This window comes from Emys orbicularis, chromosome 8, assembly GCF_028017835.1.
Source record: "Emys orbicularis isolate rEmyOrb1 chromosome 8, rEmyOrb1.hap1, whole genome shotgun sequence".
Lineage (NCBI taxonomy): Eukaryota > Metazoa > Chordata > Testudines > Emydidae > Emys > Emys orbicularis.
This window is the reverse complement of record NC_088690.1, coordinates 67,867,726-67,891,167: the sequence shown is the minus strand read 5'-3', so window position 1 is coordinate 67,891,167 and position 23,442 is coordinate 67,867,726. Positions and strand designations below refer to the sequence as shown.

The window sequence follows — 23,442 nt, the reverse complement described above, 5'->3', positions numbered from 1 at the left end:
TAGTTTTGTCTGGTTCTCAGAATTTCAGGGGTTACTTGTATCGCTAGGAGAGGGAGCGCACTGGACAGGGTGGCTGTCAGCGGTTGCAAAGCCGGCGAGGGGGATGGAGGGGTTCTTGGGGCTTGTCTATGTGGTATGGCAAAGCAGGCCAGAGGGGTGTGACTTTTAAAAGGTGTTGCACTCTGACTGCCCTGCCTAGACCCTGCTGGTGCGCTCCAAAAGGTACCTAGTGCGCGTTAAAGGGGCCTCTGGCTGCGTGCACTAGGCACCTTTTGAAGCACACCAGCAGGGACTGTGCAGGGCAGCTAGAGGGCTTCACAAGCCACACCCCGCTGGCGCACTTGGCTGGTAGCCCCTAGACAGGCCAATTCCCTGGCAGGAGCTGCTGGGACACTGATTACCCACAGCTGCCTCCCAATTGCCTGGGCCTCTTGGATGATGTCACAGCCATGCCCCATTGGGCACTCCTCCCCCCTCCCCCGAAAGGGACTGATCCTGCACTGCCCATGCAGGCTATTACAGCAGTGTCTCAGGGCCCCCTTGGGCTGTGCTCTGCGTACCAGTGGGGATGTCCAGGCTGCAGACGCACGCAGCCGGCCCATGGGGCTCAGGCTGTGGGGCTGTGAAATTGAAACCCCAGAAGTGGGGAGGGACCTGGGGCCCACCCCACCCACACTCAGACCTCTACACCGCAGTGTTAGAGCTAGGGTGACCAGACAGCAAGTGTGAAAAATTGGGACAAGAGTTGGGGGGTCACCCACTTCCTCCCCAGGGCGAGGGTCCCGTCGAGGCGCTACGCCTGCATTGGCTGCAGTGGCTATTGCCCCAACCACCAGGGATGCAGCTGGGCGCTGGTGCGTGAGCCCGCACTGTCGTCGGCTCTCTGATGTGACCCTTTCTCTCTCGCCTATGGGTCTCTAGACGTCACTCACCCTGCTGCTCTGGCATCCAACCCATCCCCTGCCGCTGCACCCTACCAGGCTCCAGCAGAGTCCATCAGAGGCTACCCCACTGGGCCATCTTCACAGCACCATCCCATGGACGGCAGCCAGACACGCACAGGTACAGGCCGCCTCCGGGCTGCATCAGGGACAATGGCTTTGCAGGCGGGGTTAGCAGAGCTCAGAGGCCAGTCCTGGAGGGGCTGTCCCCCGGGGTGGAAGCTGCTCCACAGCTGCCCCCCCTCCAACCCTCCCTTATTTGCAGAGGGGTGGAAGCTGGCTCCACCGTGGCTGGCTCCTTGGCGTCCTTCGAGCAGGACTTGGCCTGCCATGCATGGAGAATTTTACCTTGTTGGCATCTTGCTGGGGGTTCCCCTGCTGCCGTGTCCTTCCCAGGGCTGGGGTGTAACAGCGCTGGAAGGCATGTGGGGGAGGAGCCAGGATGTGGGAGTGTCGGGGTGGGATCAGGGCCGGCTCTAGGCACCAGCAAAGCAAGCAGTTGCTTGGAGCGGCAAATTTGCAAGGGCGCAAGAATCCAGCATGGGAGCTGAGAACCAACAGGGGGCCCTGGGAGCTGTAGTTCCTTGCTTAGCTCCCTGCCTATAGAGCCAGCCCTGGAGCAGGGAAAGAACTACATTTCCCAGCATTCCCTCGGCCGCAATTAACAGGAAAGGGAGGGGGAAGGAGTGTGGAACTGAAACCTCATGCTGCAGCTTGCTGTGAATGGTAGGGACAGAGCCAGCTCTAGGTTTTTTGCCGCCCCCCACCCCAGCCCTGGACTCTCCCCCACCTGCACCCCCCTGCTGCCCCAGCCCTGGGCTCTCCCCCCCACCTGCATCTCCTGCCGCCCCAGCCCTGGGCTTTCCCCCAAAGAAAGAATTGGGTGGACTAAATGGACAGTGCCCCTCTCTATCTGAAGCCTAGCAAGGGAGATCCCACTAGAATTTAAAATGAAAAGTAAGGGAGGGGAGGCTCTACTAGGACCTGGGCAGCTTTAGATACAGTACCAGGCACATAGGAGGATTTACACTTCTGAGCCATGGAAGCAGAAATTGACTTTTCTTTTCCAGATTTAGCTAATATTCAGAAAGGGAATCTAGCACCTGCCTTCCAGATTTGAACACCCTCAAAATTCAGGAGTGCTCAAGCTCAATTTGGGCAGCTGTTACTTCATTTCCCCCAAATCAAATATACTGATCCACTGTAACTTGCTGTAGAAAAAGTAGAATAAATTGAGCAAGAAATGCTTCCCAGTGGTTATTAGGACTGGAATTGCTATTTTCAACAGCCATTGTTTTTTTTTTTTTAGTTTTAGTTGTTTAAAAGGAAGACAGTGATATTGCATTGGCAAATTCCCCATAGAAACAAAGAATAGAACAAAAGAATAATAAAGGCACCTCAACTTTTCCTCATTTATGTAGAACAGTCTTATAATATGCATCCAGATATCCTTCAATCACACAAGCTGAAAATTGTTCCACTTTACTGCAGTTCTGTAACCATATGGGAACCAATCCTGTTTGTATTCTGTGCACATCCAAAATTCCTGCTGAATGATCCATCCTGGGAGCGAGTTACCAGTGACCCAGGGCTGGGGCGGCAGGAGAGTGCAGTTGGGGGGGGGGGGGGGAGGGGGAGAGAGCCCAGGGCGGGGGGGGCAGCCAAATTTTTTTTTGCTTGGGGCAGCAAAAAACCTAGAGCCGGCCCTGGGTGGGGTTGGGGGGGGAGAACGATGGTTGGGGGCACGGACAGTGTGGCCGGGGTCTGGTCACCCTGAGGGGGTGATTGTGGCTCTATCCCAGTCTGGCTCTAACCAGCGCCCTGGCTGGGCTCTGCCTGGAGCCTGGCGCAGGTGGCGCATAATGGTCTGTTTGCTAGCAGGCTGCCGTCTGCGGCAGGAGCTGGGGCAGGGGCTGAGCCGGAGCCCGCGGCAGGAGCAGATACCGGCTGGGGTTTGCACCTTGGCTGGACAAGCAGGAGTTTGTGTCTGCGGGATTTCTGTGCGGCTGTTTGGAAGCAGTGTCCCCACCCTGGATGGACTGGGCCTGGCCCGTCGCTGAGGAAAAGCACTAGGGGATTGCTAGGTGGGCGCAGAGAGTGTGAGCGCTGCAGGGCTCTGTCGGAGCTGGCGTCCCTGTCAGGCTGCTCATGCCAAGGTGTGAAGCTGCTGGAGTGCGGGAGGCAGCGTGGGGCCGATGGGGGAATGTGTGTCGAGGGATGGCTTCGGTTTAGCTCAGGGCCATGTTCCCTCTCGGGCAGGAGTCACAGCCGATGGGCCAGGCCCCCGGCATGAGTCAGTCGTGGGGAGTTCCATTTCCTGCAGGGCAACAGCTCGGATTCACCCCTGCGGCGGGGCCAGGGGCAGCTGCTGGAGGTGCAATGCGGCTGTCCCCTGGTTGTCACAGGGCTGAGGAGATCATGGGAGAGGTAGCATGGGGTGGGGTGGCGTGGCCTCCCCTGGTTGCGGGGGCAGGGGGAGCGCTGAGATGGCCACGGGATGTGTGGAGTGTTCTTGTCCTGTTGGGGGGCTGTGATGACCAGGGGATGCACGGCATGGCCTCCCCCCGGTTGTCAGGATGGCCACAAGAAGCATGGTGCGGCCTCACCCCAGTTGTCAGGGGCCCGGTATGGCTGTGGGGTGATTGGCACGGCCTGGCCCAGTTGTTGGGGGGGCGGTATGGCCCTGAGAGGCATGGTGTGGCCAGCCCCAATAGTCGAGGGGCCGGTATGGCCGGGGGGGGCGTGGCATGGCCTTTCCTCAGGTGTCGGGGGCCAGTACAGCCCTAAGAGGCACAGTGTGGCCAGCTCCTGTAGTCGGGGGGCCGGGCCGGCTGCGGTGGGCATGGTGCAGGGGGCAAGTAGGGCCTTTGGGGACGCGGTGTGACCTGGCCCCAGTTGTCGGGGGGGGGGGGGGGAGTGCTGGTAGGGCCCTGGTGGGCATCATGCGGCCTGGCCCCAGTCGGGGGGCTGATAGGGCCCTGATGGGCGCGGTGCAGCCTGGCCCTAATCGTTGGGGGGGGCTGGTATGGCCCTGGGGGGGGGGCGGTGCGGCCTGGCCCTAATCGTTGGGGTGCTGGTACGGCCCTGGGGGGCGCAGTGTGGCCTGGCCCCAGTTGTCAGGGGTCCAGTATGGCTCTGTGGGTGGGTGCAGCATCATCCAGTCGTCAGGGTGCTGGTATGGCCCTGGTGGGCATGGTGGTGCCTGGCCCCAGTTGTCAGGGGGCTGGTATGGCCCTGGGGGACACAGTGCAGCCTGGCCCCCGTTGTCAGGGGGCGGTATGGCCCTGGGGGGTGCAGTGCTGCCTCACCCAAGTGACTGGATTTTCCGGGCAGCCCCAGTGCCAGCTGCACCCCAAGCCTGGGCCTGGCTAATCTCTCTCCCCATCTCTGCTCTCTCTCCCATCTCCAGGGTTGCATTTTGACTCCTTGTCCAAGCCACTGAGCGTCCCTCTGACGCCTGCCCCTGGGCCATCCGCCTTCCTGCCCTTTGGCCCTCCTCCTCCCGCCCCCCCTGCTCTCCTGGGCTGCTGTGGGACGCCTGTCTTCTCCTTGGCCGAGGTGCAGCAGGAACTGCACATGCTGCAGAAGCAGCTGGGAGAAAGTGAGCGCCTCTGGCTTGATTCTTCTGCCTTCCCCTGGCATGTGGCTCTGCATGGCTTTCGCAGCCCCCCATGCCTGCACTGTCTGTCTGTCCTGGGCACACGCTGTCCTCACCCAACCAGCTGCTCCTGCTGCAGCCCCATTCCCAAGCGGGGAGGCAGGAGAGAGGCATCAGCTGGCCTGGGCCCACTAGCACCAGCAAGGCTGAGGTGGGAGGGGGCAGGTAGCTGGGGGGTGGGCACGGCAGAGGGGAGGAGACTGGAGAAATGGTCATTCCCAGCTCCAGGACAGGTGGGGAGAAGCTGCTTATGCAGAGGGACTGGGGGGGCAGGGCTGGGAACTTGGAGGGGGGATCCCTCCTGTGTACTGTGGAGATTAGGGGGGGCGGGATAGGAGCTGAGAGAGGGACCTCTCCCCCTTACAGATCCATAGTGCAGAGACTGGGGCAGGGTAGGAGCTGAGAGGGGGATCCTCCAGCCCCATAGTGCGTGGAGGGATCATGCCAGGCCCCAATGTGGCTGGGCAGAGTGGGTTTCAGGCTTCAGAGCAGCAAGGCGTGAGAAACCCTCTTGGAGATGCTAGAACCCAGGGATGCCTGGCATCTGCCAAGGAGCCCCAGCCCATGTGCCCAGCCTGGCTCTGGCAGGGCTCAGCTCAGCGTCTGGCTCCTCTGCCGAGATGGCCAGTGGTGGGGCCAGGTGGTGCAGGCTGAGGTGGGGCGGCTGGCTGGGGTCACTAGGATCTGTGCTGAGACCCTCTGATTCATTTCACCTAACAGGCACCGGAGGGGCATATCCCAGCTGAGCTGGGCTGGATTGGACTGACCCTGGGTGTCTCCCTTTCCCCAATTCCTCTGAGCTGCCCAGCCCCATTGCTGATGCGTTTGGTGCCGCCCCAACGCAGGCTGGCGCTGGGCTGGCTGGCTGGGAAGGCGTGGGGCTCCCTGTGTGCTCTTGGCTTGTTGGCCTGATACCTTGGCCTCTGTCTCTTGCTGCTTGTCCCCAGCCCTCGCCGATGCATGGCAGCGTGTTGGCTCAGCTTGGTGCCTGCCAGTGGGTCGGTGCCACGGCATGGTCCAGCTTGCAGTGCTTTGCGGCATGTGTGTCACGGGGCATTGTGCTTCACAGCGGGGACATCGGCTGCCTCGCCTGGTGTGACGTGGGAGCTGCCCTCGGATGCCAGTGGGCTGTACTGGTAATTGGGCCTAGCGGGCACAGCACTCCTACGGGTTCTGGGCCGGATGCAGGAGTGGTGCGGGGGCTCTCTGGCCTGGCTACGGAGCAGGGCAGAATGAACAGTCGCAATCGTATCTGTGAGTGTGCCCTGGTCTGCAGACAGGCCTCAGGGCAGAGGCACTGACCATCTGGGCTGCTGAGGTTGCCTTTGGGATTATGGCCAGTGGGCCAACAAAGAGCCTGCAAGAAGAGCAAGACCCCTCCCCCCAACCTGGGAGTCCAGGCCCTGGCTGGCAGCACAGGGGCAATGGATACACTGCTCTGACCCACTCTTTTCTGCCTGGGGCCCTGCATCAGTGGGGAGGCTGTGAGCACTGGGGGACTCCCTGGGGTGTCTCGTTGGGAGAGTTTTGGGCTGCCAGGGCGAGCCAGGGCCCTGGGGCAAGTGGGGAAGGCGTCCCTGGGTGGCGCTCAGCAGAGCCACGAGTGGCTCTGAGCTGGACACGTGCACTCGGGGCCTTCCTGTCCGGGCACCTCCTCTGGGCAGTCTCTCTGGGACAGGTCCTGCCTTCATCCCCAGGGTGGCACCCAGCCTTGCCCTCCTATCGGCCTCGGACCCACTTCTGTCCATGTCTATCTAGGGGGACCTCTTGCCGCACCACCAGTCAAACCAGTGCCACTGGCCAGCAACTTCAGGGAAGCCAGCACCTCCCGCTGTCTCCACGTTCCCCATCTCACCCCACAGTCTTGCCCGCTGCAGAGCTCCGCCCGGCTGGACAGGAAAGCAGGGGCTGCCTTCCTGGAGAGCAACTCCCTCTGGGCCCAGCCTCACATGGGGGCCCTCTATGGGCACTTACCCTCTGGGTATCCAGACAGCCACAAGCTGACGGGTAAGAGCCGCGCCGCGGGGAGGGGAGGAGCCGTGGGCTGGGGGAGGGCAGAACTGTGCCGTTGTAGGGAGCGCGGTCTGGTGGGTGTCCTGGGGTAGGTGTGAAAGGGGCCGTGTGCCCTCTGTACTGTAGCAGCCCTAGCCTGTCAGCTCCCTTTGCTCTCGTCCTGCTCCTCGGGCCGCGGGGGACAGGGGCCAGCCCACGCAGGGAGGTGGCTGTGGTGCTCAGGAAGCATCGTGCCCTCTTGACCTGCTCCCGGCTGAGCCCTGGTGTCCCACCCAGCTCTCTGTTCCCGCGGCGGGTGCAGGTGCTGACTTGCTGGAAGGTCACCTGGCGGAGATCCGCAGCCTGCGCCAGCGCCTGGAGGAGTCCATCTGCATCAACGACCGGCTGCGGGAGCAGCTGGAGAAACGCCTCGCCACCACCGCCAAGGACAATGGTACGGGACGGGACTTCAGAGTGCTCCATGCCACCAGGGTGGGCAGCACACAGGGCACAGCACACTCTGTGCCCAGAGGGTGTGGCGGAGTGATGGGGGGGGGGGGGGGAATCCAGCACTCCCTGTGCCCAGAGGGTGTGGGGTAGTGAGCAGGGGGAGTGACTGGGGGGAACCCAGAACCCCCTATGCCCAGAGGGTGTGGGGCAGGGTGGGGGAAACCTAGCACCCCCTGGGCCCAGAGAGTTCGGGGCGGGGATCCGGGGGGGTGTACCCAAGAAGCCCTGTACCCAAAAATCACAGGGTGCGGATCTGGGCAGGGTACCCGGCAACCTCAGTACCCAAAGGGTGTGGGGCAGGGAGGTGCTCGGGGGGCTCAGAGAGGGGTCGCTGTTGTCTGCTCAAGTCCCTAGAGCCCAGCTCCCGGGGTGGGTGGGTACATCTCCTTCCCTGGGAGGGAGGGGTCTGGCTGGGGCTCAGCTCTCTGCACCCCACTCCCTGCCCCCATTTCCCAGGGCCCGATCCTGGCGGGGGACCCCCTCATGGGGCTGAGCCGTTTCTTCTCCACAGCCGTTCCGTCCTCTCTCCTCCTATCAGTGTGGGCTCAGTGCGGGCGAGTGGGTGGCCAGCCTGGGGGTGGAGTGCCCAGGGCTTCCTTCGGGCACAGCAGTGGGCAGTTGGCGCAGACTCTGGGAGAGGCCCAGGGGCTCCTGCCCCCGACGTCACGGCTGCTCCTGTTGCAGGATATCCCACCAACATCTACATCCAGGGGCTGGAGTCCGCATCCTCACTGAGCAGCGAGACCCGAGCCTTGCGGGAGGAGAACCAGAGCCTGCAGCTCCAGTTCGCTCACCTCTCCAGAGGTAGGGGGCAGGGGGTGGCCAGCCACTCACTGCCCGGCACGAGCCCCTATGCAGGGGGTGCAGCCCAAGGGCAGCGCGCTCAGTGCCAGCCCCGGCTCTAGATCTGGGCTCTCTGTATGTGTGGGGCAGACCCCGCTCCTGGGGACCCAGAATCGCAGGTAGGGTGACCAGACAGCAAGTGTGAAAAATCGGGACAGGGGGTGGGGGGGTAATAGGAGCCTATATAAGAAAAAGACCCCAAAATCGGGACTGTCCCTATAAAATTGGGACATCTGGTCACCCTAATCGCAGGAAACCCCCAGACACAGCTGGGGCCTTGCTCCTTTGGTAGGGGCCGCGCCGATCCACCCCCCATGTGTTGGCGTGTTGGCGGCTGCGGCTCCTACAGCTCCCCACTCTGTGGATGCGGATTGGAGAGCAGGGCTGGTGCATGAGAAGGTGCTATCCCCTTGGGCACAGTCCTACCTCTGTGGGCATCAAGCATCCTACAGGCGCTGCCATGTGGCACTGGGCCCTACCCACCCCAGGCACGTGGCCCCTCCCCTGCCCTAGCCCCATTCACCACCTTGGCCATTACTGTTGGGCTTTGCCCCCCCCCCCCCCCCGCTGCCAGGTAACGGGGCTCTCCCCTCCCCACCCGGGGCGGCAGGTAACGGGGCTTGGTGGTAACAGGGCTCTCCCCTCCCCCGGGGCAGCAGGTAACGGGGCTCTCCCCTCCCCCTCTGAGGCGTCGGGTAACGGGGCTCTCCCCTCCCCTCTGAGGCGCCGGGTAACGGGGCTCTCCCCCCAGAGCTGGAGCGGCTGCGTGAGGCCACGCGCTGTAGGCTGAAGGAGGCCGAGGCGGAGAACCGGACACTCGCACAGGAGCTGGCAGAGCAGCGGCAGAGCAGCCGTCAGCTGCGGGAGGAGCGGCTGGCTCTCCAGGAGAACAACCACAGGTGGGGGTTGGGATGCCAGGCAGGGGAGACGGGTGTGTGTCTCAGAGTCCTGAGGCGTGGCACTGGGTGGCTGAGCAGCGTCCCAGGGGCACGGGGTCCCGGCCCACTCGGGTGTGTCATGGCACCGCTGCTGAGGGGCTCTGACGTCACTGCCCTGCTCTGTAACATCATGGGGGTGTGTGTGTCAGCAGGAGAAGGGCATGGGGGGGGCAGCCAGTGTGCGGCCGTGCCCCTCTGACCCCGGCTGTTCTGTCTCTGCAGGCTGGAGCGCACGGTGCCGCTCCTTCAGCAGCAGTGCGAGGAGAACCAGCGGCTCTGCCAAGCCCTCTGCACCGAGCTGCGCGTCCACGAGACCCTTTCCGGTTCCTCCCAGGCGGCTCCCTCGGGTATGTGCCAGCCTGTCCTGCCCGGTCTGCTGCATTGGGGCCAGCTCTGCCCTCTCAAGTGCCCCAGCACCCCCCTCTGCACTGGGGAGCCCATCTGGAGCACCTCAGTGCAGCCCTTGACTCTGGAGCAGGGGCAGCGCCTCCAACTGGTTAGAGTGTGGCCCCATGTCTCAATGTGCTCAAATTGACCAACTGTCCTACTCCCAAACAAGCCCAACAGTGCCATCTCAGACCCGTGGCGCTGGCGGCAGGGGCACATAACCAGCCTTGCCCCAGCAGCAGGGTGGCACACCTGGTGGCGCTGCAGGGCCGGCCTGTCTTGGGAATCCACCCAGGCCTCCGCTGTGTCTGGCCATCATAGCAACCCCATGGATTTATAACCAGCTCTGTCCATGGGTCTGTTTGTCCTGCCCGCTGTCCCCTTGTGGGAGGTGTTTGGTGCTGGGGTAGGTGTCCTAGCTGCCCTCCTCAGGTGCCAGGCTCCGGGCGGGGGCACCACCCCCCGTGACAGCCAGCTGCCGGGCTCTGGGCAGGGACAGAGACCCGGGATGGGGTGAGGCCATGGTGGGTGTAGCCAGCTCCAGCCCTATCCCCTGAGCTCCCTAGAGCCCCATGCTGTCTCCCCTGCTGTGGTGAAGTCCCACCTGCCTGCAGTGGGGAGCCCCCCAGAGATGGTCCCCCAGGTGGGGTGCAAAATGCCTCTGTCAGTGTTCCCTCCCCACTCTGAACTCTAGGGTACAGATGTGGGGATCCGCATGAAAGACCCCCTAAGCTTATCTCTACCAGCTTAGGTTAAAAACTTCCCCAAGGCACAAATTCTTTCTTGTCCTTGGAACGGTATTGCTTCCACCACCAAGTGAGTTAAACAAAGATTTAGGAAAAGAACCACTTGGAGTTCCTGTTTCCCCAAAATATCCCCCCAAACCCCTTCACCCCCTTTCCTGGGAAGGCTTGAGAATAATATACCAACCAAATAGATTAACAAGATGGGCACAGACCAGCCCTTGGGTTTTTAGGACACTAAAAACCAATCAGGTTCTTAAAAGCAGAACTTTATTATAAAGCAAAAGTAAAAGAAGCACCTCTGTAAAATCAGGATGGAAGGTAATTTTACAGGGTAATCAGATTCAAAACACAGAGGATTCCCCTGTAGGCAAAACTTTAAAGTTACAAAAAAAAAAAAAAAACAGGAATAAACCTCCCTCTTAACCTAGGGAAAATTCACAAGCTAAAACAAAAGATAATCTAACGCATTTCTTTGCCTTTACTTACAATTTGTAATCTTAGGCCTGGTCTACACTAACCCCCAAATTCGAACTAAGGTACGCAACTTCAGCTACGTGAATAACGTAGCTGAAGTCGACATACCTTAGTTCGAACTTACCGCGGTTCAGACGCGGTCCACACGCGGCAGGCAGGCTCCCCGTCGACTCCGCGGTACTCCTCTCGCCGAGCTGGAGTACCGCAGTCGACGGCGAGCGCTTCCGGGATCGATTTATCGCGTCCAGACCAGACGCGATAAATCGAACCCGGAACTTCGATTGCCAGCCGTCGAACTACCGCGGTAGTGTAGACCTGGCCTTAGATGCTTAGTTCAGATATGGCTTTGGGAGATGTATTTTCCCTGCCCTGGTTCCTCGCTGACCTGGAGAGAACAACAAAGAGAACAAAACAAAAAAACCTTCTCCCCTTATTGGTCCTTTTGGTCAGGTGCCAACCAGGTTATTTGAGCTTCTTAACCCTTTACAGGTAAAGGAGGGATTTTATGCTACCCGTAGCTGTATGTTTATGACAGCCCTGTACCAGGTGCAGAAGGTGTAGGGAGGGAAGCTGCTTCCTGCATTGCCTGGGCCTGAGCTCAGCCCCCCCTGGGGTTTCCCCCCACCCCACGCCTCCCACCCAGATCACCTGTGAGCCAGGGACTCCCCACCCTACCTAGTCCAAGATCTGCCCTGCCCTCCCCTCCCCTTCCCACCACCACCCTGTCCAGGATCTGTGCTACCTCTCCCACCCCCACACTGTCCAGGATTTGCCCCGCCCTCCCCACTCCACGCTGTCCAGACCAGAAGCTGCCCCGGCAAACAGCCTCTACACCTACAAGGTGTTACAGCAGCTGCTGGCCTGTGGGTTGATGCCCAGATAGCTACAATGGAGCTGAGGTTGAGTGTCCCGATAGCTGACATCACTCACCTGCTGGCTGGTGTCGGTGTCCCCAAGCCCATGAGGGGTCCCAGCACAGGCCCTACACTGGGGACCCGGCCAGGCTCATGGACCCCCAGCTGATTTCCAGACCCGTGGGGTTTTGTGCCCCGCCCCTGTGTGGTGTCACTACAGGACAGAGCTGAGGATTCTGCTGGGAACTTTGTGGTTGGGGGGGATGGTCATTAACACCTTGAACCCTTGAGATGCAAGCTGGGTCCCGTTGGAGCTTGCTGGCTGGGGAGCTGCTGGGTAGAGCTTGGGCCCTTTGGGGGCCTGGCTGTGCATCTCCAGACCGCAGCGTATTGGGATTTCTGTCCCTGTGACCCCGCCAGTGGCTGGGCTGGGTTGGGCTAGTGACCCCATCCCTGCATGTTTCTCATCGCCCTGGCGCTCCGCACCCTGCTCCTCAACCCCACACTGACGTGGTCGGGCACCAAGCACACTGAGCAGCCTTTTCGTGCCCCAGTGTGTCACCATGCTAAGCTGGGGCTGGTTGAGGGCTGCCCTTCACTGCCCATGGTGGCTGGGGATGGGAGGATCCATGGGGCTGCAGGTGCAGGGGGACAACACACCAGCGTGCGGGGGTGGAAGGCACAGCTGGTGACAGAGCAGCTGTGTGTGTTGGCAGCCTGCAGCGGAGATGCGCATCGCAGACCACCTTCCAGCAGCGAGCTGGACGCCCTCCTGGCAGAGGTGCGAACTCTGCGCAGGCAGCTGCTGCGTGGCATCCAAGTGAACAGCGCCCTGAGGCAGCAGCTGGCACGGCAGCAGCCGGAGGGAAGCGCTGCCCCCCTCTTCGCTGCACACCAGGCTACGCCCGACTGGCAGCCCTTCCAAGGTAAGAGAGGCTGCGCCAGCCCCAGGGCACTGTGTGGACCCCGCTGGCCCCTCGGGCACCCTGATGCCTGGCAGAAGTGCCATTAACCTGGTAAATGGACCCTTTGTCGTCTCACCTTTGCAGACTCCAGCCCTTCTCCTCCAGTTCGGGATGTTGGCATGAGCTCCCCAGCTCCCCTCTCCCCGCCCGCCCTGCTCAGCGTTCCGGTCCCGCTCGCCCACCGAATGAAAGGTAATGGATGTGCCCCGTCCCCCAGGGAAGAGCGTGGCCACTGCTGCAGAGGGTCCTGGAGCACGGGCGACTCAAGCCAGGCCCCATGGGCAGCGAGGGTGGGACGCTCGGAATGCTCTGGGGCTGGGAGCCCAAAGGAGGGAGTCAGTTGGTCACACTCGAGGTGTTAAGGCCAGGAGGGACCATCTCATCCCACTTCCTGCATAGCATGGGCCAGAGACCCTTCCCCAGGAATTCCTGCTTGAGCTAGCCCAGTGGTTTTCACCCTTTGTGGACTCCTAAAATGTTTTGAATGGCGATACGGACCTCTTTGGAAATCTTAGCTATAGTCTGCAGCCCCCAGGGGTCTGCGGGCCACAGGTTGAAACCCACTGAGCTAGAGAGACCCTCCAGGCCTGAGGCAGAGACTCCTGAGGGAGCAGAGAGAGGCCAGCACCTTCTGGGGAGATGGTTCTGGGAGCCTTGGATTTGAAGAGCACGTGGGTCCCATTTTGCGTGGGGCATCCCAGCTCCCCCATTCCCTGGGTCTGGGTTTCACACTCCCCTTGTCAGGAGGCCAAGGCACGAGAGCGTTTCCCTTCGTCTCTTCCCCTGAGTGAATGCTGCATTTTGTCCATGTCTCATGAGGCATCTCAAGCTGTGCCCTCTGCTGGGATGCAAGCAGGGAACCAGGGGAGTGCAGAGCCACAGCGGGCACCCCGCCCGCCCCCCAGAGAGGCTGGGTCTGCAGGTGGCAGGTTCTCGGTGGGAGCCATACAGCATGGCATTCTGGTGGCCCATCGGAGCCGGGCGTGTGGCGGGATCCGAGTGGGGGGCTGAGTTTGGAGGAGGACAATGCGAAGCGTGGAGGCTAGGAGAGCTGGCCCTGCGCCGCCTGGAGAAGTAGCAATGTGAGGGCTGGGGCGATGTAGAGCTGCAGGTTGCATGTTAGGGAAAGGTCATGGTCGAGAGCTTCAGAGATGGCTAGTGACTGCAGGAGTCCAGCCTGAGCCACGTTGAGGGGCCTGGGTTTGGCAGGGCAGGGGCCCAGCATTACCTGAAATCAGCCCACCTAAGGTGGCTGAGGTTGGGCTTCCAAAACTGGGGGTGCCCAGCCTCCCTCGTGATGTCTGGAAATTGCGGCCTGTTGCTCCTAGGACAGTCTGGACAAACAGAACAAGCTGCTTGGGGGCACATGGGGAGTGAGGGGTTAGGGAAGTGCCAGCTCAGGGCATGTACACGCTGGCGCTAACCCCCCCCTTGGCGTTGGGCCTGGCACTGGGCTAATGCAGCCCTGATGGGCTCTCAGGGACACCAGCAGTGCTGACCCCTCTTTGCTCCAGAGCCACCCATGGACAACCCCCTGGTGAGGAGGAGTGCCCCTGCACCAGCGGGAGATGCCCCAAGCAGTTCGTCTGCCAGCAAAGGCGGGTGCCAGGTCATTGGCCACGTGGATGACTATTATACCCTGAAGCAGCAGATCCTGGAGGGCAAAACGCTGGTCCACCAGATGGCCTCTCACCTGCGGCCAGCTCTAGCCATGCCCAGCCTGGAGCCCCATGGCACTGAGGTAATTCTCCCTGGACATTGGGAAGGGCCAGGCTGCTCTGAGCCCTCTGTCGAGAAGGGAAGGATCAGTGGAGAAGCGGGCAGAGCCCTGCATAACACCGCTCTCATGGTCCCATCCAGGGAGCTAGCATTTCAGGCTGGCCCCTCCAGCTCTCCTGGGGAACGCTGGCTCTGGGGGGCCTGGAAAGGATCATGGGGGTCTGTCCCGACCTGGGTACAAGGGAGACCATCACCTGCCCGATGGACTCAGCTGAGTGCCCTGAGATGGGGCGTTTACTGCTAGGCTGGCCAGAGCACGAGGGCAGTGGAGGTGCTGGCCTCAGGGAAGGGGGCCAGATGGGACCTGTCTCCATCACTTCTGGGACTGATTCCAGAACTATTTTGGCTGCAGAGGGGGCCAACCTGGCAACGGGCTATCGGGAACCTGGGCCATTGTGCTGGGCAGTGCCTTCCCGTGAAAGCCAGGTGTGTCGGGGCTCCGAGTTTGCTGTGACCACTGATCCGCAGGGCAGCGTCTGCAACAAGTCTTCTCTCCTCCACCAGGCCCTGGAGCGGGGCAGCGTCCGGCAGCTCTTGAGCGCCACAAGTGCCCTGCATCAGCTCCTGGAGCAGTGTGCCTCCCTGCTCGCCACCTTCTGGAGAGGAGCCCTGCCAGCGGCCCCCAGCCCAGCCCAGCCCCAGACTGCGGTGAGTGGCACCCTCCTGGCACCCCTCGCAGATCATGCCAATGTTGCCCCCATGGTCGCCCAGGCAGCCCCCAAGAGTCCGGGGCTCCAACAGATGGGAGGGCAGGGCTCATTCAGGCAGCTTGTGAGCCGATGGGGATTAAGAGCCTGTCTGGGTGACTGGGCACTCCTGGGTGCAGGGAGCCCTCCGCTGGGTGCTCCTGTGGGAAGGCTGTACGGTGTTTCTCCTCGCCCAGGCGGTACCATCCTGTGACAATGCGGTTCTGGCGGAACCCAACTGAGAGTGCCAACTCAGGACAAATTGCTCAAACAGGGCAGTTACAGCCCAAGGCTGGGGGTTTTTTCACCTCTAAGGCAAACCAAACCAGCTAGACTAAGAGGACTTTGGTCTCACCCCCCTGGCTAACCGCAAGTCTCACAAGCAATCTCCTTAGACACTCCAGTTTCCCAGTATCACCACCAGTGCCACTCGTTATGGGGACAAATGGTTATGAAAACCAAGACCCCAGTAAAAGAAAAAGGTTCTCCTGATCCCAAAGGACCAAGCCCCAGACCCAGGTCAATATACAAATCAGATCTTACCCACAAATCACGCTGTTGCCAATCCTTTAGAATCTAAAATCTAAAGGTTTATTCATAAAAGGAAAAAGATAGAGATGAGAGTTAGAATCAGTTAAATGGGATCAATTACATACAGTAATGGCAAAGTTCTTGGTTCAGGCTTGCAGCAGCGATAGAATAAACTGCAGGTTCAAATCAAGTCTCTGGAATACATCCCCCGCTGGGATGGGTCCTCAGTCCTTTGTTCAAAGCTTCAGCTTGTAGCAAAGTTCCTCCAGAGGTAAGAAGCAGGATTGAAGACCAAATGGAGATGAGGCATCAGCCTTATATAGTCTTTTCCAGGTGTAGGAACACCCCTTTGTTCTTACTGTGGAAAATTACAGCAAAATGGAGTCTGGAGTCACATGGGCCAGTCCCTGCATACTTTGCTGAGTCTCAAGGCATATTTGCCTTTTCTCAATGAGTCCATTGTATAGCTGATGGTTCTTAATGGGCCATCAAGCAGGCTAGGCAGAGCTAACACCAGCTTGTCTGGGATGTCACCCAGAAGCATAGCATAAGTTTGCAATACAGACAGTATAAAGCCAATATTCATAACTTCAACTATAACACTGAAAGACACATATAGACAGCATAATTATAACCAGTAATCCATAACCTTGTCTTAGACACCCCATTTGACCCCCTTTATACAAGATTTGGGTGCCACTACAGGACCTTGGTTGCAACAATGATCTATATGGTTCCAGCTTATATCAATAACGTCACACATCCCAATCACTCTGCTCAGCCTGGTGCACCAGACAGGGCATAGGGCCTGCTGCTGCCAGCAGCTAGGGGACTGCTCCATCTGCGCAGTACGGGAGGCTTGCGCATTGTGGGGTGCGGGAGCAAGGGGCTAGCCCCAGCTCCCTGCTTGTGGCCCCTAGAGCCTCCAGCAGAGGGTGCGGTAGTTCACACTAACCCACCTGGTTCGGGATGCTGAGCCACAGCTCTGGACAGCATGGGAGGGGGCGAGTGCCTGCCCCGGGGTGCCTGGGAGCCAGGCTGTGGTTTGCAGAGGCACATGGCCCCTGCTGACTGTGCCCCCATCTCTGCCCAGGAGCAGGCAATGAAGGACGAGCTCCTGGCGCTCAGGGCCAGGTTAGCTGAGCAGGAGAATCTGCTCCAAAGTGCAGCTGAGCGCCTGCAGGACACCTGCCGCCTGAAGGACAACATGGAGCACTTCATCGTCAGCCACTGTAGGTGCCCCAGTGTGGTGGGAGGTGGGCATAGCCATGGCAATGGTGGGCACAGAGTGTGTCCCCACTCCCCTTGGCATCCGTCGTTAAACAGCACCTGCCACCGATGGTGCTCAGAACTTGGCTCCCCATGGAGTCTGCGACTTGTGGGGCTTGGAGCATCCTGCCTTCACCCAGCTGTCTGGCATAGGTCAGTCATACCAGGCTGGCATCCCCATCCTGTGGCAGGGGCCATGGCTCCAATGCCATCCAAATATAATGAACAGGCCCTGCAGAGTGGCCCCACCAGTGCCTGGTAGCCAGCTGGCCCCATCCTCCCTCTCTCTTCCCCCCCCCCAGCCTGCTGTTATCATCAGGCATAGCCAGCTTGGGGGGCTGTGCCCACTGGCCTGCTCTGAGCGGGACAAGGCCTGGCATTGCTGGGGTCCTGTCTGCGCTGGAGCCCCCGGCCATAGGGCTGGAGTAGGGGGGCACAGTAAGCAGACAGGCCCAGCATGGGCCAGGCCTGGCTACGCTGCTCTCTGCTCACGTGGCTGGAGCCAGCTGGGGTTTGCTGCTCTGGGGGATCCTACAATGACCCTGCCCCCGCCCCCTGCAGTTTGGTTCGTGGGAAGCGACACCAATCCTGACACCCTCTCCCTGGGGTCAGGAGGGAGCGGTGCCCGCTCTGATCCCCCCCCCCCCCCTCTGTTGCAGTGACCCAAACACATGCCGTGCTGAGGAAAGCAAGGACAAACCTGGAGGTGAGTTAGGACCAGGGCTTGGCAGGGAGCGCCCCCACGCCTCAAGGGAGGAGCAATACCAGGGCAAGGCAGAGGGGGGCTGAGGTTGGCAGGGGGGTGCCTGACTGTGGAGGGAAGAGTCTGAGCTGACTCTGGGGAGGGCAATAGGGCTGAGCTCAGGCTGAGGGGCAGAAGGGAGCAGAGCCAATGGGGGGGAATGAGAGCTCGGTCTCTGGTGGGGATGGAGAGTGGGGGGGGGGGGGTGTACACCGAAGGGGTGGAGCCTGAGGGGGGGTGCAGGGGCCCTGCCTTTCTGTCCCATCCTTTCCCCCTACCCATGCAGTGGGTCCTTCCCCCTCCCCCATCCCAGGGATCTCTCTCTCTCTCTCACCCCATCCCCAGGTGGGTTCGCTCTCTTGCCCCGTCCCTGGGAAGTGGGGGGTCGCATCCCATCCGTAGGGGGGTCTCTCACCCCATTTCTCTCTTTCTCCTGAGTCTCTCCAGAAGAGCAAGCCCCAGGGCTCCTCTGTCAAATCTCCTCCCTCCATTGGCGCAGGTAACGGCCCAGGCTGGTGCCCCCATGGGCGACAGGGCTGCTCTGCAGAGTGCCGGAGGGGCCTGTCCCCCTTGCATGGCACGTGGGCAGGGAGCGGGGTGTGGCAGGTGCCATCCAGGGCTGTGGGGTGGGCAGGGCTGAGGCAGTGGAGTGAGAAGCACTGTCAGCGCAGCGCTGAGCTGCCCTGGCTGGGAAGAGCCCAGTGTTTTCCACAGGAATTGAACTTGGGGGAGGGGTGTTCGAATTTACGAGGTGGGTTCAGGGCCGATGAAGGGTGAGACCATGAGGGCGAAGATGGGCTGTATGGCTCCATAGTAAAAACTGAAAAATGTTTCATGACCATTTTATTAGATTTAACTCATGTTTTAAAATCACACAAATTAAAGTTGGCTATTCAAGCCTTCTATGAAGCACAATATCTACATCCTTCTTGGTTTCTTGTTATAATTTTGCACAACTCTGTTAACGAACTTCTTGAATGCAACGCATTCATCTTTGGTGGCTTCTCATGTGTCCGGTACTTCCATTCCTTCAATTGATATGCTCATTAGTTCATTCACATGAACAGGCAGAAGGCGACTTCTTTCAGAACACAAAATTCTATTCAATGATGAAAAAGAACGCTCAACTGTAGCTGTTGTGACTGGTAGTAGCAAGAGATGAATTCCTAGTTCTTTCATCTCAGGAAACATAGCATAAAGATCAGGTCGAGCCACTAGTGATGATAAAAAAGAAGTTGAAGTCAAATCTTCATTCATTCATTGTATGATATTCCACTCTGTGTTCAAATTCTCTATTCTGTCCTGAGCACATGGCAGCCCCATTGCTGGTAGTGCCTCACTCCACTCAACTATCAGTGTTTTATAGGACGGGGATCTGTAAAAGCTATGTAGAGGTTGAGTAGAATCTAAAAATCGCTGTTGTAGATTTTTAAGAATCAAGTCTGTGTACTTTTTCAGTTGTCTTAACAAACACTTCTTGTCCTCTTCACTTAAGGATTAAATATAAATGTCTTCATTAGTCAACTTCTGGACTGAAGTCTTTGCTTCTACCAGTACTTTTTCAATCGATAGCTCTCTGAGCCAAATGTAGCTTCTATTGCTGGACAAAGATCTACTACTGTTGTAGCAGATGCCTGGATGGCATTGTTTAATGACCCAAGTGGTTTCAACAGTAGACTTACAAGAGAGAGACTGGCAATAGTCTTCTCTGAACATAGTAGCAAAAGTAATCCACCAGCCTCACTACTTAGATCCATCCCATCTTGGTAGATACTTTCCAAAGCCAGTAATAAAATTACTCCAGCCGTTAAGACAACAGCCAAGGATCACTCATGAGAAAGCCAGAGGGTTTTCCCAGGTGGGACTAATTTGAACTTCAGTCCCAGTGTATCTTCTATATTTTCCAAGATATTCAGTCTTTTTGGACTCTTGCTGAAAAAAGAATATAATGAAGAGTCTGGAGCTCGTACTCGCGCTAGTTGGAGTAGATGGCCTCTGCAGTGTGTATAGAAGAGATTAGGGTTACACTTTTCTCTGAGCAAAGCTTGTACTCCACCATGTCTTCCAGAGAAGTTTGCAGCTCCATCAAATGCACAAGCAGCCATCTGTTTGGAGTCCAATTGACAAGCATTTAACTCTTCTAAGATGTGGGTTGTCACAAATGCAGCCGATGGGTCTTCTATAACTTGAACATCTAGAAATGCATCTACTGGCCTACCACTGACATCAAGATAACGTACACAATGACTTAATACTTGATGCCCATTTGCATCGGTGCATTCATCAGCCATGTATGCAATTTTTTTGAATGTGGTGAGAGAATTCTTCACTTTTTCAACTGTTGAGTCTTTCACTGTTGCACCACATGCTTCTAGTCAGTCAGTTGAGTTTCTTGCAGAAAGATAGTGAGCATTTGCTGGTCTTGTTCAGAATCAGTGTTCAACTTCAGGATGAACAAGTGACAATGCACTTAACATTGGCCTCCAGTTTGTAGTGTGTGGTATCTCTTGCTTAAATAGAAAGTATGATGCCGCAGCCATGTTTGTTCGCATGAACTGTGTTGTGTCTCCAGCATTCTTAACAACCTCATTAACATTCATCCTTGGTCAGTGGAGACTCAGAGGTGCTTTTACATGAGTTCACCTCCCAGGTTGGGGGCAAGAAGGCACCTTGCTCGTTCCTCCAGCTGCTCACTGTTCGCTCTGGCCACTGTTGCTCGTTGTGCCACCGTTCACTCCATCACTCTGTTGCCAATGGCCCTGCGCAGTCACCTTCTGCTGCCACCTGGCACTGTGACCTCTGTGAGTTGCTCTCTTGAGGTTCCACCCAACTTTCAGTGATTTCAGCTGAGCTCTCAGTGGGGGAACCTCACTGCTAGTGCAGACTGGGCCGTCTCTTCCACAGAAACACTGTCCCACAGCAGGTCTAAGCACTTAAACCTGATTATCAGTGATTTCAGCTGTAGTGGTCACTTAACAAACCAAAAGACTATCTATGGAGCCTAATGAGCTCTGTCTTTAAACAGTGGAGAGGGGCAGGTCAAATACTACTTGTGACTCAGGCAGACCATCAAGCAAAACACCTGTCTCAATCCTCTCTCTTGATGCCCTCAATCAGCACAGGCTAAGTACAGTTCTACTGCCCTTTACTCATACAGTAAGAATAACAACATTTCATGACCACCCCCTTCCGTATTCAAGTGATTTGTAACCCAACCCCAGCCAAAATCTATCACTTGGGCAACACAGCTCTGTTTGCTGGATACCTAGGTAGAGTAGGTATGAATGTAAATACACTCTGGTCCTGAAGCCTTTCCCCCAGCCCCCAGCTCATCACTAGCTGTCAGGGAGAGCTCATTTAGACTTTGCTTACAAATCATAATTTGAAATTATTAGGTTGGCCAACATCACCAAAATGAATGCACTGATATTGTCATAAAAAACAACAGCTGTATAAGGAAGCTAGTCTATGTTCATACTTTTCAAATCTATTACACTTTTTCAGATACATGTATTTTATCATACACTGTATATGCTTTTAAAGTGTGTATTAATGTTTCAATTCAAATGTCCAAACAATCACTAAATTGGCAACACTGCATGTAACTAGTTCACAAAACTGGAGGGGAGGGTAGGGGAGGGGTGGGGGTGGGGGTGGGGGTGTAGGGAAATCCCTGGCAGAGCCTCTGTCCTTGCCCAGCTCCAATGGCAGGGATGCCTGCAGCCCCAGGCCAGCTCTGCCATGGGCAGGGCCCAGAGCCTAGCAGCTGCTGGAAGCTCTAGAGGAAGCCCTGTTCTCCTGGCAGCCCCCGCTGGTGGAGATGTCTCTTTGGGCTGGGGAGGGGCTGGATTGAGGTGCTATGTGACAAGTGGACGGGAGCTGTTAGGGCTTCCCCTCGCCCTCCCTTGGTTCTTCTCACGCAGACAGAAAGCAGAAGGCCAGAGTCCAAAGTGCAGGCAATGCGATGTTTATTGGGGTTACCAAGCAAGCATATCCACAGCTGTGTACACCAGTAAGGCTTTTTCCTTTTGCCCCCTCCCATAGCAGGCTTAATTATACCTGTAGTGCGCACCCCTGGTTCCACCCCTTACAATTTATGGTCATGTTCCGTTTTGGAGAGTCGTGAGTCTGGGGGCTTCGGTACCACCTCTTTTGTACCCCACGGGAGGGGTAGGGAGTGAGGTGGTCCTCTGGCCAGGGTCACCATTTCTTTGGGTTTCAGTGTTTCTTACACCTTCCTCCCCCACCCCTCCTCCCGACTGGTTGTTTGACCTTGGCTTGGGAGAGGAGTGGGCTGCCTTCAATTGTATGCTCCTATATTAAACTCCCAACACTTTACTTCTAGTCCTTATCTTTACTCATTCTGCTATAAACTCCATCTGGCTGTGGGCAGATGCAACACATAGTGGCTTTGTTCACATATGTTAGTAAGGATAGAAAAATAACAGTCAAACAGAACCCAAAATTCTATCTCAGGCACATATACAGGGCTGAATGCTATAGTGCCATCACTGACGGGTGTGTGTGGGGCCTGGCTTGGCATGACGCACGGAGCCCCTACTGCCCACCTCCCGCCTCTGATTGTGGAGCACCTAGTGGGAAGGTCCTGTCCCTCTTGTGTGAACTTGCCTGGGGGTGGGCAGATATGCCCACATATGCGCCCATGCTCCTATAGGGAACTGGGGGTGGGGCTTCTGCCTGCTGGGCAAGTAGCTGAGGGGCTGGCCATGGAATTGGAGGCAGCTCAGCCTGACGCTGCTGCTCCTTTGTGGCCGCTGGGTGCAGAGCTGCCCGCTGTCCTGAAATGGCAGCACTTGCAGGGCTGTGGGGAATGCTGGCTGCAGCAGGGCGAGTGGCTGGATGCAGGGGAGAGCTGGCAGGGCATTAACGGTTGGGGGCACAGTCAGCCTGCCGGAGTGTCCCGGATGCTGTTCTGGAGGCTGCCCTTGTCCTCGCCCTCCTTCTGTCCAGTCTGGCACCCCTTCCTCTTGTGCCCATGATGCTGCAGCAGGCCCAGTGCCACCAGCTGCTACAGTGGTGCTGGTTTCCATACCAGCCTGTCTGGGCTCCCAGCCCCCAGTGGCATGGGGTGGGGGTTAGGGTCTGATGGCTGCCCGCTCCCCATCCTCAGCCTGGCTTGTGCTTTCTCTCCAGGGGAAATCTCAGTGGGCTTGTCCCAGCACCCGAGCCACATGATCCCGGCCCACCAGGAGCATGGAAGGAAGAGGAGCCGCCCACACACCCTAAAGTGGCAGGAGGACCAGAGCTGGCCCTGCTTTGTTCACCTTCCCAGCTCCTGAGCCCCAAGCCTGGCTGAAACGGCTCCTGGGCAGGGCTCAGCAAGAACTGCTGTGCCCCCACAGCGAACCCACCCTGGCACTGAACCCCTCTGCATGGAAGCTAGCCGTAGACTGTATTAGGCTTGGCCCCTGTCTGGTACCACACTGCCAGGGAGCCATACTCGTTTGATTAATCACCGTTAAACTGCTAGGAAATGTATCCGGGGTAACTGGCAAAGCTGCTTTTCCAGTGACCTCACCGTCCCCTAGCATGGCCCATCCTCCTGCTGCCACACTCCCTCTGTTGTGGAACCTCATAGCCATGCATGTGTTAGACCAGTACTCTGCCACTGCCTGTGCCAGGGAGATAGGGCAGGTGGCCTCCAGTCAGCTGCTGAGTCCATGCAAGCAGCAGACTGTGTAGGTGGCTGCTTGAATGGCCTGGAGCATCTTGTGAGCTGGTTTCCTCCCAAACAGGGTATTTGATACAGCTGTAATTGTAGGGGTGGTAGGCTCTGTCCACCCTGCTCTGGGGAAAACAAGCCCTAGAGAGCAGCGCTTGTTTCTGCTGCTTGCCAATACAGGATGGCTTTGCCTGCAGGTCCTTCCTGCTGGAACCAGTGCATAGCAGGGAGGTCAGGCTGCTTTTACCTTTCTCCGCTGGGACCTTCACCCATTCGTTTGGTGATAAGCAATTTCTGAGGCAACATGACCAAAGTGTCAAATCCCTGTAAGCCAGAGCTGAACCGTTGCTGCCCCCCAGGGGCACTGATGGGAGACACACCCAGCTTAGGGGGGAACCATTTGTAAAGCAGCAGTGAAAAGGCCCCCAGCTTGGCCAACCTTGA

At 58.1% G+C, this 23,442-nt stretch overlaps 1 protein-coding gene across 1 annotated transcript in view; it reads left to right on the top strand.

Moving 5' to 3' along the window:
- Window positions 1-22,615, top strand: part of LOC135882268 (myomegalin-like) — a 77,554-nt gene extending 54,939 nt beyond the window's left edge. Inside the window, exons 27-41 of the mRNA XM_065409112.1 lie at window positions 922-1,062; window positions 4,351-4,542; window positions 6,358-6,606; window positions 6,914-7,045; window positions 7,786-7,905; window positions 8,696-8,843; window positions 9,105-9,229; window positions 12,060-12,269; window positions 12,393-12,500; window positions 13,823-14,049; window positions 14,592-14,735; window positions 16,398-16,536; window positions 17,233-17,279; window positions 17,754-17,814; window positions 22,470-22,615. Coding sequence (XP_065265184.1) covers window positions 922-1,062; window positions 4,351-4,542; window positions 6,358-6,606; window positions 6,914-7,045; window positions 7,786-7,905; window positions 8,696-8,843; window positions 9,105-9,229; window positions 12,060-12,269; window positions 12,393-12,500; window positions 13,823-14,049; window positions 14,592-14,735; window positions 16,398-16,536; window positions 17,233-17,279; window positions 17,754-17,814; window positions 22,470-22,615 — 2,189 coding nt within the window. The remainder of the gene's footprint in view (window positions 1-921; window positions 1,063-4,350; window positions 4,543-6,357; window positions 6,607-6,913; window positions 7,046-7,785; window positions 7,906-8,695; window positions 8,844-9,104; window positions 9,230-12,059; window positions 12,270-12,392; window positions 12,501-13,822; window positions 14,050-14,591; window positions 14,736-16,397; window positions 16,537-17,232; window positions 17,280-17,753; window positions 17,815-22,469) is intronic.
- The last annotated feature ends 827 nt before the right edge of the window (window positions 22,616-23,442 follow it).